The sequence below is a fragment of the Sorex araneus genome, chromosome 6, assembly GCF_027595985.1.
Source record: "Sorex araneus isolate mSorAra2 chromosome 6, mSorAra2.pri, whole genome shotgun sequence".
Classification (NCBI taxonomy): Eukaryota; Metazoa; Chordata; class Mammalia; order Eulipotyphla; family Soricidae; genus Sorex; species Sorex araneus.
The window spans coordinates 151,651,055-151,671,390 of record NC_073307.1 but is presented as its reverse complement, the minus strand read 5'-3'; the positions used below and the strand labels follow the sequence as shown (position 1 = coordinate 151,671,390).

Here is a 20,336-nt window from a genome sequence, read left to right as displayed (position 1 = left end):
TTACTTTAATTCAGTGTGTGTTATCTTCGACCAAACCTTCTGAATGGCGACTTTCATCTCCACATTTCTCAGGGTGTAGATGAGAGGATTCAGCATAGGGGAAATCACAGTGTAAAACACGGAGATTTCTTTATCCATGTTCTCTCCTCCTGCAGGTAGAACATACACATAGATACACGGGACAAAGAAGAGAACTACCACCATTACATGGGAACTGCAGGTTGAGAGAGCTTTGCGGCGCCCCGCCGAAGAGTGGTTCCTTAGATGATATAATATGACTATGTAAGAAGCCACGAGGACGAGAAAAACAACGATCGACACTATCCCCGAGTTTGCAATCATTAAGATGTTAATAACGCGAATATCTCTGCACACCAGCTTCAAAAGAGGTTTCACATCACATAGGTAGTGATCTATGTGATTCGGACCACAGAAAGGTAAACTGAGTAATGTCAATAGCAGAGCGACGGAGTGCCAGAAACCCAAAACCCAGGCCATAAAGATCAACATGTTACACCTCTGCCTGCTCATAATGATCATGTAGTGCAAGGGCTTGACAATAGCTGCATAGCGGTCAAACGCCATGGACACCAAGATGAAGACTTCAACCCCAGCCAGCAAGTGGAGAGTGAAGAGCTGGGTCATACAGCCACCATAGGAAATGATTTTTCTTGTGGCAGCTAAGTCCCTGATCAGCCTGGGGACCACACTGGAAGTATAGCTGAGGTCCATGAGGGAGAGGTGACAGAGAAAATAATACATTGGTTGTTGGATTAGGTGACTGCAAATGATTGTCAGTAAGACGACGATATTTCCCATCAAGACAGCCAGGTAACACAGCAGGAAGAAGAAAAAGAACAGCAGTTCAATTTGCTTATTTTCCCACAGTCCAGTAAAAATAAATTCCGTGACATTGGTCGTGTTTTCCATGAGATACAGGTGAGTCAGAAGACAGCCACAATTCAATTCATCTGAAATTACATAGACAGTAATACATGTTCAAGAACAAATCTTAAGTTTTAGAATATTAGCACATTGAAAAAATATGGATCATGGAGGATTTATGTTTTACAAACCTGTTTTACTTGATATCACACTATTATAAACCTATTTTACTTTAGAGTACAGGAGTTGTTATATAACACGTGATATTTTGATAGAAAAGTTGCTTTTTGTCTGTAATTTGTAAAAGTTTAACATGCACTTAATATATAAAATCTTATAAGTGTTGTTCTGGTACTCACATTATATTGTATAGATATATACAAATTAAATATAGATATATGCGGTTAGGCATTCGCCTTTCACGTGGCCGACCCAAGTTCGATTTCTCCACCCCTCTCGGGGAGCGCCAGCAAGCTATGGAGAGTATTGAGCCATAGCGGTATAGCCTGGCAAGTCACCCGTGCATATTGGATATGCCAAAAACAGTTAACAATAAGTTTCTCAATGAGAGACGTTACTGGTGCCCACTCGAACAAATCGATGAGCAACAGGATGACAGTGACAGTGAAATATAGATATATACATTCATTATTAAACTATACATATCTATATCTGATGGCATTACGTATGCTGTTCACACTTACTTCTATCTAATCGACTTTCCCTGTGTCCATTCTCTAAGAGTTACCATGTTTTAAAATATTCTACCATTTCATTATCTGAATAATACCACATACAACATGTCCCTCATACAAAAATAAGAACTTAATGAAGTTCAAAATCACATAGGTATATTATAAATGTGCAGTGGAACTAAATATTGATTCTTGAAGAAAAAGCAAAAGCAAGACTCCAAATGAAAGCAGAAAATTGTTTAAATGAGTTCCTATTATTTTAAGCAACTTTCCTCTTTGGTTATCATTGAGTACTTGATTCTCTCCACTTTCTTCTTTTGTTGAGGTAGTTGGGGGACATTGATGTCAGGGATCAAACCCTGGCTCAGACCTCTGAGCTTTCAATCAACTTTCTTAGCCAGGTAAGTTTAACTAGAATTAGAGATCTAGTTGCCTATTTCAAGACCAAATGCCAATGAAAAATATGTACTACACAAAGGATTATATGCTCTGAGCATGATAAAGAAGAAAGAATGACCTATTAGGAACACATAAATTATATAAAAGATAAAACTGTGTGTTGCAATGTCTGTTGAGGGTTCAAAATAGTTTGCCAAATAATAGTTTTAATATACATTGGTATTATCCAAATCCAATCATATTTGTGTGAAATTGGATCAATCAAAGGGAGAAAAAGAATCTAATGAGAATAAGTTTTGTTTAAATAGTATAGAAACATAAATTTAAAGTCCTAGAAAACTAAAATATACAAACTTTTGGTTTAAAATATTTCTGGAATATTGTGCAAGTCTTAGAATCTCTAAACGTTAGTATAGTGCTATTCTACCTATGACAAATGAACAAAAGGGAAAAACCTTCAAGTCAGTACCTATAGAATCTTGTGAATTCCACAGGTAAAAACCATCAAAAAGCCTCCTGAAGAAATATCTCCTGCCCATCCTATTCATAAATTATTTTTTTCTTGCTGTGGCTTAATTGTTAAAGAAAAACAAAATAACTGTGCCTGAATCCTCTCTCTTTTCTCTCTCCTCTCTCTCTCTCTTGCTCTTTCTCTTTTCATATGTGTGTCACATACATAACACTCATATAATCTCAGAAATACATATATAGATAAAATTTTAATGACTAAATTGGAGTCAATATTTTTACATACCTTTGTGATAGAATTTTCACTTGAAAATATCTTCTTTAAGCTTTAAACCCTAAGGAAAAAATTAGAATTGTTTGGAAAGACATAAGAAAGTATATTTTTCATATGAAATAAAACATTTAAGCAGACGAAGAACATGAGATAGAATAAAGACTGTATAAAAACGTTAAGGACCATTGATAGGGTTTTTGTTTTTTTAATCATGTTTAGAGTACAATATTAAGATAACACACTATGTAGTTATATATTCCAGTCATTTACTAAAAACTTTTTAGTATCAGCCAGTTCCTCTTCACTATTGCCTGAATAAGTAGATATTGTAGATATTGTTTATTACTGTTCCAGTTCTGCAAGTTAGGAAACTGTCACTGGAGATTTTACAAGTCTACCATTGTTTGTATATAATTTATTTTGTATACTTTGGGAACTTTAGACTGATTCCACTATGTTAACTGACTTTTCACATAATGCCAGATCTGGCTTAGAACCATTACTATATCTTATAATTATTTTCCAAAAATATTTTTTAAAAATTGGCATAAGGAAAATTATTAAGCAATAACTTAAACAAGATTTTACTTCACCAAGATCATTTGTTTCTATATACATGTTATTAATAATCTCAAACATGTCCCCAAGCCCCTCCACGTATAGCACATTGCTCACTGTAAAATTTTACATTTCTTCGAAATGCTAAGTCCAAACTCCACACTGGTTTCTTTCTTATGTTGTTCTGTGTCTGTACATCAGAACAGCAAATCGATGGAGAGAGTCTTTGATACTCTGTGATACTCTGATGGATTTTACACCTATAAGAAGCTTTTAGGTGTAAGTTAGTGGAAATAACTTAAATAGAAAGACCAGGTCACAGAGGGAACATTCCCACAGGAATTTTGTGGCAGCAGTGTGTCTATAGTTATAATTATAAAAATAAAACTAATATTCTTCCAAAGTTCACTTATACTACTTTGATACTTTCTTATTATATAACATGTCTCTTGTGAGTTATCAACTGAGTGATTCAATACTTCCTAATAACAGAGATAGTATTTGTTGCTTATTAGTTTAGCACTCACTTCTAGAAATAATTCCTTCTATAAATAAAATTGCTGATCTTTATCACTCTGTATATTATACACTTAATGTATGGTGAACATTTAGACTATTATTGACTATTTTGCACTATAACATCTTGTTCAATATAATGGTACTGATTAAAATTTGGACATGCCACATGCATAATAATATTGATCTATTTCCCTTTCTATGATTTCATTTTTTACCTAATTTTTCCTTCCGGAAGAGGAGAGCAGAGTCAATGTAAACTAACTGAACAGATGAAATTGTGACAGTTCATAGCACAGGATCCTCATCACCCCATAAAAATATTCTCCAAAACTTTATTTTTTAATTTGATTTTGTAGTGCAGAAGATCAAATACAGGCCTCAAAAATACAAAATATGCCCTTTACCATTGAATGATATCCAAAGCTCTTTCATAATATACTTTTCTTTGGGGACAGTGGCATACAGAGTACCAAAAAAGTACATAGTGTGTATGTGTGTGTGTGTATGTACAATCAAACATGCAACAAAAAATATGTATGATTTTACTTCATAGGTGGAACCTTTAAAATATTGAGTGTAACTATTACATCTAGATTCAATGTATTTAATTGCATAACTTTCATAAAAGATCATAAAAGGTCTAAAATCATCTTATTTTTTGTATTGCTCAAATTGTTTAGTGATATTACTGTCAAGAACCTATCCAGCCACCAAGTAATAGAGAAGATACTTCTAATGCTAATTATAGCAAAAAAGATGCATGCCAAAACTACTGACTAGCTGTAACACGATATCTTTAATATGTTATAAAAGAAGGCAGATATCCCATGAAATCACAGCATAGGTTCCATGGAGCTCCATACCTGGCCTTAATGTCACATAGTATATTTATGTGTCCAAAACAACAGAAATCTTATGGTAACAATGATAAAACAGTAACAAGTCTCACAATGGAGACGTTACTGGTGCCCACTGAAGCAAATCGATGAGCAACAGGATGACAGTGACAGTGACAGTGACATAAACACACAAAATAAGTCTATTTCGAAGGCAAGGTCAATTGGCCTTGTGATCTTTGTTCATGGGAAAGATGATTACTAAGGGATTCCTGTTGCCATGTGATTTTGTGTGCTCTGAGATTCTGGGTCTATCTATGACTAGATGACTCTGGAAATACTAGTGCCTATATCTTAAGGGACATACATAACATGTATGTGACACTAATGTGTCAAGGGCAAGTCTATGCAGATTTCCCATGATATTAGATCTGTGTTCTGTGTCTTGCTGCCATGTCATTGCCTATGTCGCTTACTGTGTGAGAGAGCTCAGCACTGGCTGAGGTTGGAGCTGGGAGAGAGCCGGATGGAGTAAGAGCATGGGTTGGCTGTTGAGTGTCAAAATCAGTCTACCATGCTCCAGTGGGAAGTCACAGGAATTAGAAGCAGAATCTAGCTGCCAGTGATTTTAAGTCAGCATAAAAACATACCTATTTTAAAGTAGATTTATTTTTAAGCCAACATTTCCAATTATACTAATGTATCTCCCAGTTCTGAAACGTGGGACTCAACAAGATCTTTCTACACTCAAGCTCAACCAATATCATCCACAACAGTCAAGATTTTTTTCATTTTTAAAGCCTTGTTCCATACCTAACCCTAAAGGCACAATTTCAAATTTAAATTCCATAACACTATTATATTTTAAAATTATATTTATACATAAACACATGGGCTGGAGCAATAGCACAGTGGGTAGGGTATTTGCCTTGCATGCGGCCAACCCAGGTTTGATTCCTCTGCCCCTTTAGGAGAGTCTAGCAAGCCACTGAGAGTATCTTGCCTGCAGGGCAGAGTCTGGCAAGATACCCATGGTGTATTTGATAAGCAAAAAACAGTAACAAGTCTCACAATGGAGATGTTACTGGTGCCCGCTGAAGCAAATCGATGAGCAACAGGATGACAGTGACAGTGACAGTGACATAAACACATACACATATGTCATAATGCTACAATATTTTATCCTGTTGTTTGTCAATAGCCATTTAGGTATTTCATATTTAAGCTATTGTAAACAATGCTGTTATGAATCTAGGGGTAAATATATCCTTTTGATTGTGTTTTCATTATGTTTTGGAAAAGTACATAAGATTGGTACTAATTTTAAAAACACAATTATTGTGGAAACAACCAGAATTTCTCTGTTGATTTACTAAGGGGTATCCAAGGTCATCTTAGAGGTACTTAGTGGAAAATGTGGTATGAATATCAAACTTGGGGCGTCATCTATGCATGACATTTGCTATGACATACAGCTCTTCATTTCTGCAATTTTTCTGGAACTTCTACAAAATTTTCCACAAAAGCTCCACCAATTAACCTTCCTAATAATGTGCTAGATTTTTTAAAATTATTTTTAAGGGTACAGTTACAGATTTATACATTTTTTGTGCTCATGTTTTCCCCATACAATGTTCAAGAACCCATCCCTTCACCAGTGCCCGTTCTCTACCACCAGTAAACCCAGCATACCTCCCACCCCTCCCAACCTCCCCAGTCCCGTCTCTCCCCACCCCACACTGCCACTATGGCAGGGTATTCCCTTTTGTTCTCTCTCTCTGATTAGGTGTTGTTGTTTGCAATAAAGGTGTTGTGTGGCCATTGCGTTCAGTCTCTAGTCTACATTCGGCACACATCACCCTTCCCCCGCATGACCTCCAACCACATTTTACTTGGTGTTCCCTTCTCTGAGTTGCCCAGAATGAGAGATCAGCCTCCAAGCCACGGAGTCAACCCCCTGGTATATATTTATACTATTCTTGGGTGTTAGTCTCCTAGTCTATTATTCTATATTCCACAGATGAGTGCAATCTTTTTATGTCTGTCTCTCTCTTTCTGACTCATTTCACGTAGCATGATATTTTCCAAGCTGATCCACTTATATGCAAACTTCATGACCTCATTTTTTCTAACAGCAAAGTTTTACAAGCAAGCTTCATCAGGCAACCTATTCATTCCAGCTCCATGACAGTTCACAATTTCATATTATTGCTTTCCCAGGCTGGACTGATAGATAGCACAGCGGGTAGGGTGTTTGCCTTGCACTTATTCAACCCTGGTTTGATTCCTCCTCTTCTCTTGGAGAGTTTGGCAAGCTACCGAGAGTATCTCACCCACACAGCACAGCCTGGCAAGCTACCCATGGCATATTCGATATGCCAAAAACAATAACAACAAGTCTCACAATGGAGACATTACTGGTGCCCACTTGAGCAAATCGATGAGCAAAGGAATGACAGTGACAGTGACAGTGACTGCTCTGCCAGTAGAACCTCAGTAAACCTGAGGGAAAGTTGAATAGAAGCCCACCAAGCTTGATAAGAGAAAACAATAACAAAAATGTTCAACTGGCAACAACCAGCCCAGTAAATTCGCACACAATGACTTTAGTAATATTTTGAACTACATCATCAAAAATTCTCTTTCATGGACCTATATTTTTATAGTTCTACTTTCCTTTGTGTTGTTCCAAGCAGTATGAAGTAAATTTGTTTGTGCCTGCTAAGGGACAAGCTAGGGCAGTGGCTGGTAAAATCGGGGACATTGGTGGACAGAAGGTCACATTTGTTTTGGGATTGATGTTGGAAAATTGAATGCCTGAAAAAACTGTTATAATAATAAAATTTAAAAGTCAACATCAATTAAAGCAATATGGCATTGAAAAATTTCACATGCATTAATAAAAGTTTCTATAAAAGTATTTCATTATTTTTTGTATCTGATATATAGGTATCACAATGCATTGGGTCTTCACATTTTCTTTATCAACCCAAAAGACTGAAAACTTTAGTGTTTCCTCTTTTTATGGCCTTATGCTTTTGAGGTCTAGTAGGAAATTTTGTATGAAATCTCTCATTTGATTTTACCTGAGATTTGGGGTCTTTTTTTGGTTTCTGGGTCACACTTGGAGATTCACAGGGGTTACTCCTGGCTCTACAATCAGGAATCACCCCTGGAGGTGCTCAGGGAACCATATGGGATGCTGGGAATTGAACCCGAGTTGGCTGCGTGAGAGGCAAATGTCTTACCCGCTGTGCTATTGCTCCAGCCCCTTACCTTAGATTTGACTCAAAACTAGTAGATATTTTGTGTTACTGGGGAAAAAAATCACAGAAATGAACGCCATTTTCATCATATCTTATTTGTGGGTACATGTTATGATATGACTTAGTAACTTATCACTGATGATGATAGGATTAGTCAGGTGGAATACCCTAATTCAACACCTTAATGTGGTCTTTGGAAAATATGAGTTTATAATTAAGATTAGAACATTTTGAGAACACATAGATATGTGTATATATACATATGTATGTATATATATTAAATCATTTGAAAGTTTTTAGTCTAGCCTCCTCTAATGATTTCTATAATTAATAATGCATTATAGCTTATGGTCATTTAATTTTTTCCTTTGTTTCATGTCATCAATTCTGTGTTTATAACTCACTGCTCAATTTTCAGCTTTGAGTTTTGATGGCTCTTTGTGAGTTGCCTATGTTTTTTTTTTCTGCATAATCTCATCGCTTTGTATGTGGTGTGCCTATTATTACTTCCTTACTATCTAGTAATACTGGAGTCTCTGTTTATTTTATCCATTCATCAACCAAGACCTAAAATTAATTCTTTCTTCAAGAAGTCCTGATGCATTTCATTGGGCAAAAGAATTTAGATAAGCATCACCTTTTAAAAAGTGTGGTGAACTATAGTGTAATTTAGGGCTCATATGAACATCTCAAATTTCAAAAAGTGGCCACTTTTTTAATAACATGACAAATTAAAGATTAAATTATTTATCACATCTGGCTTATGTTTGTTAATTGGAAGGAAAGAGATACTTTAGGGAATGATCTTCCCCAGACTCCTATATTCTGCATCATTCAACGTTAAGTACTTCTCCAGGGAAGGCAAAGAGAAGCACATTCCATTCAAATTCTTTCGTGAGAGTAGGTTAAAGAAACTATATATGATGATTCTGAGAACTTCTTAACATGATTTCTAGCCTGCACATAAGAATTCAAACCTCTGTTCGAGATGAAAGATTTCCTGGTTCTCAAGAATCAAACAATATTAGAATCAACTTGGGTGAAGGGTGTCCAGAATATCTTAGAGAGAAAATCAACCGAACACCCTAAGCTTTTCGGAAATTCTAACTAAAAGTGATAAGATTTATATTGGCAATTGCCTTCATTATATTTAACTTGGACAAACTAAATCTTATCAGTTGTAAGGTATGCATCCAACACAGAAAAGGAAGAGAGTGGAGAATTTTCTAGTAGTGCTTTGCAACATTGAGAAGATGGAAAACAAAGACTTTCACAACAGATCCTGGTAAGATGGACACAGCTAAATAAGAGTTACTGTTAGATAGAAATGTGGAAAATAGGAAAATGAAAATATCGGAGTGCTGCAGAAAATATATTTCATGGGCAATGTTTTTTCTGGGATAGAGTAGGATGCAGACTTCCCTTTTTAATGTTTACTTTCCTTGTTAGTGAGAGTTTACTAGTTATAATACTATTGAATTATATTGGGATTTTTTTCCTAATAACTACATTTACTCAACTAATCATAATTATCAAACTACATTTCTCTAAAAATTTTAAGTTAGAAAGTGCCTTTCTTATACTGTTTTATTTAAATTTCTTTGATTTTTATAAGTGAGATTATAATTAGAAAGATAGTGATAGATATCTATAAATAAAACAAAACTTTGGTAGTAATTAATTGCTAGAAATAATAAAGATGTTTGTTCTGTTTGGATGAGTTTTACCAAAGATCACATGTGGAAAAATTTTAAGATTGCCTTTAGATCTGCAGTCAAATACAGTATGATTTTGTATTTAAAGTCTTCAGGATTACTGAGCTCCAGTACTGTTTTTATAGTAGACATTATTTTATAGCTTACATTATTTTACTCAAATCTTGAAAGATGATATGCTATAAGAATTTTGCTCTCTCTACAGTCCAGTTCAAAACATTTTTGCTAAGAATCAGTAAAATGTCAAGATGGATAATTGGTCAAGTACCAAGGCTTTTAAAAGTTCTATGTTTAAGGCAGTGTGATTATGACATCTTTCAATTATCTATCAAAAAATATAAAGTAAGTCATCCTTTCAACTCTGTAACCAAAATTTTCATTTACCATATTGGGGGCACAAATATCCTATTTTTATTACCTTAAAAAAGCATTTATGGGGCTGGAGCAATGGCACAGTGGGTAGGGCGTTTGCCTTGCATGCAGCCGACCTAGGTTCGATTCCCAGCATCCCACATGTCCCCTGAGCACTGCCAGGGCTAATTCCTGAGTGCAGAGCCAGGAGTAACCCCTGTGTATCGCCAGGTGTGACCCAAAAAGCAAAAAAAAAAAAGCATTTATTTTATAAATTCTATGTGTCTGTGATGTGTGTTGTTCTCTATGAATAAAATATTACATTCCCTAATGTTCAGTTATGAAGTCATTTTGCAACATACAGAAAAAAACAAAGTTAGAAGTAATTTACTGGCCCTGAAAGCTAATATAGGTCTTACTTTGCATATTGAATACCATAGTTTGATGCCCTGCTCTCCATATGCTCCCCAAAACACATCCAATAATGATCTCTGAGCAAAGAGACAGGAGTAAGCCCTGAGTACTACTAGATGTGCACCCACTCAAAATTCAAAGCAACTGCAAAAGTTTTTGCTTCAATTTTATTAATAATTTTATAGTATAACCTCATATTTAAACATGTTAGAAACTGAAGTTGCTTGTTGTTGTTGGGATTTTTTTTTTTTACCCGTGGCGTATTCGATGTGCCAAAAAACAGTAACAATAAGTTTCTTACTGTGAGACGTTACTAGTGCCTGCTTGAACAAATCAATGAGCAACAGGATGACAGTGACAGTGACAGTGACTTTTATTGGTATTTTTTTGTTGTTTGGGGAACACATCTGGTTATACTCAGGGATTATTCTTGGCAATGTTCAAGGGACCATATATGATGCCAGGGATTGAACCCAGGTTGGTTGTGAGCAAGGCAAACACCTTACCTGTGTACTATCTCTTTGGCCATGAATTTGTTTCTTATCTTTTGATGACAAGTAAGAATTTTAGTGAGTCTTTATGAATGAGTCAAATTATCTGTACCAAATGTAATCACTAAACATTTGATTCTTGTGTAATGTAGATGCAATTTATCTGTTTCTTGCTGTAATTCAATCAACCTGTATCTAATTGTAATTTTATTGATTCCAAATCACTTACCACAAAGAACTGTACCTTTCAAAATTTATAGAAAAAATTTGTAGGAATTATAGTTTGCCCCATAATTTTCTTTGCTATTTATTCAATATTAAAGCACTTCCCTTTAAAAATAAATATGTCCTTTAATTTCACTGTTATAAATTAATCTATGTAAATATTTTTGTTTAAAAACTCTCATTATCTGGAGCTGGAGTGATAGCATAGCGGGTAGGGCGTTTGCCTTGCACGCGGCCGACCCGAGTTCAATTCCCAGCATCCAATATGGTCCCCCAAGCACTGCAAGGAGTGATTTCTGAGAGCAAAGCCAGGAGTAACTCCTGAGCATCGCTGAGTGTGACCCATAAAAGCAAAAAAAAAAACAACCTCTCATTATCTGATATATATTTATGCACATATGTATTGACACACGTATTTATGTCATTATTTTAGCACTTATGCTTTCAAAGAAGATATCATTTGGAGAAACATGTGAAGTAATTACATAAAACAATCTTCTAGGGGCCATAATAAAATTCAGTGAAATATTACATGCCTTACATGGGTAATGCCTGGTTTAATCCCCAAGCACAGAGCCTGGAGTAAAACCTGAGCACAACATTGTCAAAATGGCAATACTCCCCAAAGCATTATACAGATTCAATGTGATCCCTATAAAAATATCCATGAAATTCTTCAAAGCAATGGACCAAGCAATCCTGAAATTCATATAGAAAAACAAAAGCCCATGGATAGCTAAAACAATTCTTGGGAAAAAGATGATGGGAGGCATCACCCTCCTCAACCTTAAACTTTACTACAAAGCAGTAACAAATAAAACAGCATGGTATTGGAACAAAGGCAGACCCGCAGACCAATGGAACAGGTGAAATATTCCTATACACAATCTCAAATGTTTGCTCATCTAATCTTTGATAAAGGAGCAAGAAATGTGAAGTGGAAAAATTAAAGTCTCTTTTAAAAATGGTGCTGGCACTACTGGACAACCACATGCAAAAGAATGGGCTTAGACCTCGACCTGATACCATGCACAAAAATCAGATCAAAATAGATTAAAGATCTCAACATCAGACCACAATCCATAAGGTACATCCAAGACAAGGTCGGCAAAACCCTCCACAATATTGAAGCTACAGGTATCTTCAAAGATGACACTCAACTGACCAACCAAGTGGAAACAGAGATAAACAAATGGGACTATATTAAACTAAGAAGCTTCTGCACAGCAAAAGATACAGTGACCAAAATACAAAGGCAATCTACAGAAATGGAAAGGATAATCACCCAATACCCATCCAATAAGGGGTTAATATCAAGGGTATATAAAACACTGGCTGAACTCTACTAGAAGAAAACATCCAACCCCACCAGAAAATGGGGCGAAGATATGAACAGAAACTTTTCTAAGGAAGAGATACATATGGCCAAAAGCACATGAAAAAATGCTCTGCTTCACTAACCATCAGGTGGGATGTAGATCAAAACAACTATGAGATACCACCTCACACCAGAGACTGGCACACATCCAAAAGAACAAAAGCAACTGCTGTTGGAGAGGATGTGGAGAGAAAGGAACCCTTCTACACTGCTGGTGGGAATGCCGAGTGGTTCAGCCCTTTTGGAAAACAATATGGACGATTCTCAAAAAACTAGAAATTGAGCTTCCATTTGATCCAGCAATACCACTTCTGGGAATATATCCTGGAGAAACAAAAAGGTATATTTGAAATGACATCTACACTTATATGTTCATCGCGGCACTGTTTTCAATAGCCAGAATCTGGGAAAAAAACGAGTACCCGAGAACAGATGACTGGTTAAAGAAACTGTTGTACATCTATACAATGGAATACTATGAAGCTGTTAGAAAAGATGAAGTCATGAACTTTGCATATAAGTGGATCAAGATGCAAAGTATTATGCTAAGTGAAATGTGTCAGAAAGAGAGGGACAGACAGAAAGATTGCACTCCTCTGTGGAATATAAAATAACAGAGTAGGAGACTAACACCCAAGAATAGCAGTATATAATACAAGGAGGTTGGCTCCATGGCTTGGAAGCTGGCCTCACATGCTGAGGGAAAGGCAGCCAGATAGAGAAGGGAACACCAGGTAAAATGTGGTTGGGGACCCAACGTGAGAAGTAAGAAAAGTGCTTAAAATAGACTAGAGACTGAACACGATGGCCACTCAATAGCCCTATCGCAAACCACAACACTCAAAAGGAGAGAGAACAAAATGGAATACCATGCCACAGAGGAGGGGTGGGGTTGAGTGTGGACAGGATTGGAGGGTGGGAGGGATACTGGTTTCATTGGTGGTGGAGAATGGACACTGGTGGAGGGATGGGTTCTCTAACATTGTATGAGTTAAACACAAGCAGGAAGTTGGGTAAATTTGTAACTGTACCCTCATGGTGACTCACTTATTAAAAAAAAAAATCCCTATGGGGTTATCTGACATTCTACTCAAGATTGTTGAAGAAAGACCACAAACATAAAATCCAGTTATTCACATTACATCAGTGTAAGTATACTACATAACTTCACTATTGAGGTTTAGCTGGATAAGGTAGCATCATTCACATTTCTGTTTTTGTATAAATGTACTCTTTCTCCCACCCCAAGAAGTACGGTTTCTTAGGAGCATTTAAAAGAAAAGCAAATCAATACATGTCTTTGGAATAATTTTCTTGGAGCGGTGTTTTGGACCACTCCCAGCAGTGCTCAGTGTTCATTCCTGGCTACACTTAGGCATCACTTCAGGTGGGGCTTGGGGTGCCATATGGGGTGCTGCGAATTGAACTCAGGTCATCTGTGTGCATGACACATGCCCTACATAATGACAATGCTCCAGCCCCAACAAATCTTATGGAATTCTTCTGTCTAGTCTCCCGTATTCTTAGGAAGGTCTTTGAAACAGTGCTCAATGAACTGGGTGCCATCCCTACAGTACCAAGCAGTGCGCAGTGAACTGGCTGCCATCCCTGCTGTACCTGCCCATCAACAATGGAGAGTCGCATGCTAGGGCTCGAGGATGTGGTGTCACATGGGTGCTGGGATCCAGGGGTCATCTGGACCCTCACAGCTGTTGGATATTAATCCTAAATGTTTTAGGCTTCATCAGTGAATTGCCTCTTTCCTCCTCCTAGGGAAGCTTACAGTGCTCCTGTGAGTATCCCTAATCTTCTGACTTTATATCTAGCCTCCCCTTTGTGTTTTCTTTTCATTGTCACAGTTCTCCCAAGTCAGTCTTGGTTACTAATAAGCCAAAATTTTTTGGTAATTCAGGATTTTGTATATATAGTGAATCAATTCCTTTTCTATGTCCCCTAGAGCCTTTTGATATTTTACTAGAACAATGTTCTTAAGTACAGAAAAACTGCTAATGCTATGCTCCTAATATCTGGGATTTGATTGATTCTGAAATATATCTACTCCTGGATATTGGTCATAATTATTTGCTTCAGGCTTTAATTGCTACAGTTCCTAACACCCTGAAAGGGAGGTTCCACCGTGGGACTGAGATGGACCCGGGGCGAGTGATGAAGCTACCCTGGCATTGAAATGGGACAGTCTAAAAAGCCAAAATGCTTGGTATTGATGCAAGCTGTTATGACTTAAGAGACCTGGAGAAGGACAAACTGAACAGGCCTGAGGGCTTAGTCTGGGATTTACAGTAAAAGACTTCTTGCTCTCAGAGAACTGAGCATTGTAGCACTGTAGCACTGTCATTCCATTGTTCATCGATTTGCTTGAGCAGGCACCAGTAACGTCTCCATTATGAGACTCGTTGTTACTGTTTTTGGGCATATCGAATACTCCACGTGTAGCTTGCCAGGCTCTGCCATGTGAGCCGGATACACTCGGTAGTTTGACAGGCTCTCTGAGAGGGACAGAGGAATCGATCCTGGGTTGGCCGCATGCAAGGCAAACGACCTACCCGCTGTGCTATCGCTCCAGTAAGAGAACTGAGAGCTCAGAGAACTAAGATTGGGATCTTTATCTCTTACTGTGTTTATTCGAACAATTGTAAGTATTCTTAAGGAATAGACTTAACTGTTTGAATAATTGTTTGACTTAATTGTTTGATTTATATGAGTAGAGAGAAAAAGAAAAGCCATATGGAAGTTTCTGGGAGACAGAGAGTCTCCTTGAGTTAATCTCCACCAGAGAATTGCCTCTGCTGGAATGTTTTACCTCTGTACATCAATCACACTGACATGCAGTCCTACTTCTGACCCCTTTAGATGTGCTATTAGTGTGCTAGTAGCTCTGCATTAAATGGGCCATTTTCACCATCAATCTGGGTCTCCTGTCTCTTTGTCTCTGCTAAGGAGGCCTGCTAAGGATGGATAGTGGCTCTCAAGAGTCACAGCACTCCCGTGCTTTGTGAACTCACAAGAGCAGTACTCAGGGGCGACTAGGACCAAAACAAGAGGTTCTGGGAAGCCTCCAAAACCAACTTCAGTGGTGCTCAGGGGACTACATGGGTGTCAGAGAGAAAGGCTGGGTCCTAGCAGTACAAGGCATGCACCCCACCCTGGGATTTTCCCCCAGTTCCTATTCTACTCATTTTATTTAGTAAAATTCTAAATCATCAGAATTCAAATTCTAAAATCATCATAATTCATTATTTTCTCCTTTGGGAATATTTCAGTTCCATGTTTTTCATTTTGCTATTTTATCTTCTTCCCAAACTTAAGTGAGGGGCTCTGTCAGTTGACCACTTTGTTGTCCCTTTGGCATATCCTCATCAAATTGGGAAAATATAGATATGGATATTTGTGCATTTGTGTTGTGTTGTTAATTGTGGCTTAGCACCATCTTTCTAGAGCTTCCATGGTCATTTTTTAATATTGCCCGTGACAATTCAAGAGTCAAGCATTTTACCCAAGATGACAAATCATTTTATTAAAAAACAGAATTAAAATCAAGATCTGAACACTAGAAAAGACCATAATTTTTTTAATTTGTAAAATATTAGATATGATTCCATAAGAATATTAAATTGAAGAATACATTACCAATTCTCAAAGTGCAATAAGAAAAATTGAAGATGAAGATTTTTTTGTTGGTGATTAAATATTGTTAGACATATATATATATATATATATATATATATATATATATTTGCTTATTTGGGTCACACCCGGAGATGCACAGGGGTCACTTCTGGCTCTGCACTCACGAATTACCCCGGCAGTGCTCAGGGGACCATATGGGGTGCTGGGAATCGAACCCGGGTCAGCGGCTGAGTACAAGGCAAACGCCCTACCTGCTATGCTATGCTATCACTCCAGCCCCAAACTTAAATATATTTTTATAGTGTGATCTCGCTTATGAATTTTGATGGTAAGAAATTACAAAAAACAGGGGTTGGAGTGATAGTACAGTGAGTAGGGAATTTAACTTGCACATGGCCGACCCGGGTTCGATTTCTGGCATCCCCTGAGCACAACCTGGAATAATTTTTGATTGCATGAGTCAGGAGTAACCCCTGTGCATTGCTGGGTGTGAATCAAAAAGAAAAAAAAAGAAATTACTGAAAACATTAGGGAATGATTTTCCCAAGATAGTTGTATTTTGCATCATTCAGGTTTAAATACTACCCCAGGGAAAGCAAAAGAGAAGCCCTTCTCAGGCAAAATCCTATATGAAGTGGATTTCTATAGAGTAGGACATCCCGGAACTATCTTAGCCTACCCCAGGGGGTGCAGAAAAAAACTGAAGTTCCTGTGTGAGATTGAGAGATTCGACTTCTTGCTATTCAGACAGAATATTAGAAACATTTAAAAAATATACCATTTTAACATAAAGCTTTGAAATCACCTTGGGAAGAAAGAAAAGGGAACAACTTAGCTGTGTTCTCTGCATAAACACTTACAAACTATCGGTAAGATTTATAATTGAGAATAGCTAATATGTGATTTATCTTTGGGGAATATGAATCTGACTAATGTCACATTTTCTTCTAATATAATACAAGCACATACAGAAGAACAGAAAGTGTAAGAAATTTTGTATTTTGTGCCAGTTTAGTTCTGTTTGTTTGTTTGTTTTATTTGGGGAGATTTGGTGGGAGGCTTTTACAGCTGTGCCCAGGGGGTACTCCTGGCTCTGAAGTCAGGGGTCATTGCTCACTGTGGTCCAGAGAACAATATGTTATACTTGGGATCAAACCAAGGTTGGCAAGAGCTTCACCTGCTGTGCTATCTCTCGGGCCCCACTTTGAGTTTTCAAAATCCTTAGCAAAATATCAAAACTCATTATTGTATTTAATAAAATGGCAAATGTACTTAACAAATAGCAATATGTACTTAATAAAACAGTTCTTCATAAAATACAAATACTAGGAAAGGACTGTTTTGCTTATGGGCATGAGATAGGCAAATAAGAATAACTTTTCTTTGTCTCACAGTGTTCCATAGAGAGGCTACATCTGCTCTGTATTAAAAGATGCTGTTTTTCTTCTCCCTGTTAGCTTTCAGTAGAATATGTTATAATATATTGAATTATATCTATAATATTCCTCTTAATTATGTAATAGGTAATAAATATATTAGAAATATATATATATATCTAATATTTATTGATAGACATCATGAATGAATGATATATATTGTACAAGTATTTATGAATTATGTTCATTACAAATAATTCTATCAATAATTGATATACATATATGTCTCCTTTTTCTTTCATTTTTTTCCTTTTTGGCCTTTTTGGTGCACACCTGGTGGTGCGCAAGGGTTACTTCTCTCTATGCGCTCAGGATTCACTTCTGGTGGTGCTCGGGGACCATATGGGGTGCCGAGATCGAACCTGAGTCATCCATGTGCAAGGCAAGCGCTCTCCACGCTGTGATGTCTCTCTGGTCCCTAGTGTCCCATTTCTTTAACTTTCAAGATTTAGAAACTAGCACAAAGTTTTCACTTTGATTTGCTATAGAGTTAGGCACACTGTGTCAATCTATGATGCAGTAAATATTCCTGATATTTCAACAGTTTCTTCTATACCTGACACCATCTTACTCAAATTCTAGACCTCAGCTCTGCCCTCTGAAATCCCACTGCATCTTCAGATTACATCACAAAATATATCCAAGGATGCTTAAGAAAAACATGTCCAGGGTTGGAATTCTTAATATTTGCTTTTGTTTTCAGTTTAGGACCACACCCAGTAGTGTACAGGGCTTACTCCTGACTCTGATTTCAGCAATCACTCCTGATGGTGCTTGGGGTAATCATAGAGGGAGAGAGATTTTTAAGATTGGAGAGTGGTCAGCCACTTAAGGCAAACCCTGCACCATTTCTCTGGTTCCTTGATGCTTTCTCTTAATGCAGCATAATTATGACATATTTTCAAACACTATCAAGGGAAGTATTTTATAAAGTAGTTCATCGTCTTCAATGTGAGTGCATTTTGCTACTCGGAATACCACAACTATAATAAGCTTTAATAATCATATTGTTAATTTATATAAATGATTGATTGAGGTGTCATGCTGCTAATGTTTCCTCCTCAACATACCATTCTCAGTGTCTAAACAAAAACAAATTAGCTCAAAAATACTAAATTACAAGAACAATTTTTTTTCTGCAGGCAACAGAAACATTTTTAGATAACAAAATTAACAACTAACACTGAACTAAGAACAATGAATCACTGGAAGCTCTTAAGCAACAAAGAAAGAGGAAATAAAATTACTCAGGAGAGCAGATTCAAGTAAGTTTCATGATTTAGTGGTCTGGAGGAGTTTATTTATCTCAGTGTTTATGATTCTATTTCTGCCTCTTTCTCTGTCTCTCCCTTCCATGTCTATCCATGCTTTAGAATGTAAAGCACCATCAGATGACTCAGAAATCATTCCTTGAAATTTAGATAATTTACTGAAATAACTAGGCTGACAGACTAAATTAATGTAAAAAAATTGAAACGTAAAACTTGTACGCTTTTTCTGTATTTTTGCAGCCTGCTTCTTAACAGACTATGCTGAAAGATATTCAGATCTGGATCATATGAATGCATTTAAAAAAGCATGGTGTTTATTCAAGTTAATTAATTGTAAATATTTTTGTAATTGACAGAGTACATGGTTTTTCATGGTGATCAGGCTAATTAATGGGGAAATATTGTGAAATCCATTATCTCTAATAAACAAGACGGAAATTAAATGATTACTGTGGGCAAGTGGTAATTTAATGAGCAGGAAAATGTACTAAATCTATAGTCAGCATTTACTTCATTTTTCTTCTTTTCAGATGAAAAGTATCCTGTCTGCACACTCATTGCATCAATTGGAACAATGCAGCCAAATAACAGTGTAAATGAATTCATACTTTTAGGACTGACACAAGATCCTGTGACACAGAAAATTGTGTTTGTAATATTCTTCATTTTCTATGTGGGGACTTTGGTGGGCAATTTGTTAATTATCGTGACCATAAAGTTCAGCCAGACACTGGGGAGTCCCATGTACTTCTTCCTTTTCTACTTGTCTCTTGCTGATACCAGCTTTTCAACTTCCACAGCTCCAAGACTTATCGTGGATGCCCTATCTACCAAACAAGTGATATCTTATAATGAATGCATGACTCAGGTCTTTGCATTTCATTTATTTGGCTGCATGGAGATCTTTGTGCTCATCCTCATGGCTGCTGATCGCTATGTGGCCATCTGTAAACCCCTGCATTACCCAACCATCATGAGGAGACAGGTCTGCATCGCTTGGATCATCGTTGCCTGGATAGGGTCTTTCATACACTCCATAGCTCAGATTGCATTGGCTTTACAATTGCCTTTCTGTGGTCCTAATCTGATTGATCATTACTGTTGTGATTTGCAGCCTTTACTAAAGTTGGCATGCATGGACACTTACAAGATCAATTTATTATTGGTGTCTAATAGTGGTGCCATCTGCTCAAGCAGTTTTTTACTTCTGATAATCTCCTACATTGTAATTCTGCATTCACTTCGAAACTACAGTGCAGAGGGAAGGAAAAAAGCCCTGTCCACTTGTAGCTCTCACTTCATTGTAGTACTCTTATCCTTTGTTCCTTGTATATTCATTTATACACGCCCCCCAACTACTTTCGCTATGGACAAGACGGTGACAGTATTTTACACTATTGGAACACCTTTTCTCAACCCCGTCATCTACACACTGAGGAATGCAGAAGTGAAAAATGCCATGAGAAAGTTATGGCTCAAAAAACTTCCTTCAGAAAACCAGCAGTAA

General features: G+C 36.9%; 2 protein-coding genes across 2 annotated transcripts; one reads left to right on the top strand and one right to left on the bottom strand.

The window, feature by feature from the left end:
* LOC101546083 (olfactory receptor 4P4-like) lies at positions 1 to 930 on the bottom strand. The gene has a single exon (XM_012935717.2). The coding sequence runs from the start codon at positions 928 to 930 to the stop codon at positions 1 to 3; it is 930 nt and encodes a 309-aa protein (XP_012791171.2).
* An 18,473-nt stretch (positions 931 to 19,403) lies between these two features.
* LOC101545821 (olfactory receptor 4C11-like) lies at positions 19,404 to 20,336 on the top strand. The gene has a single exon (XM_012935715.2). The coding sequence runs from the start codon at positions 19,404 to 19,406 to the stop codon at positions 20,334 to 20,336; it is 933 nt and encodes a 310-aa protein (XP_012791169.2).

Bases quoted from the DNA above. Each gene is read 5' to 3' on its own strand.
- LOC101545821 (XM_012935715.2), top strand. From the start codon at position 19,404: ATGCAGCCAAATAACAGTGTAAATGAATTCATACTTTTAGGACTGACA.
- LOC101546083 (XM_012935717.2), bottom strand. From the start codon at position 930: ATGGAAAACACGACCAATGTCACGGAATTTATTTTTACTGGACTGTGG.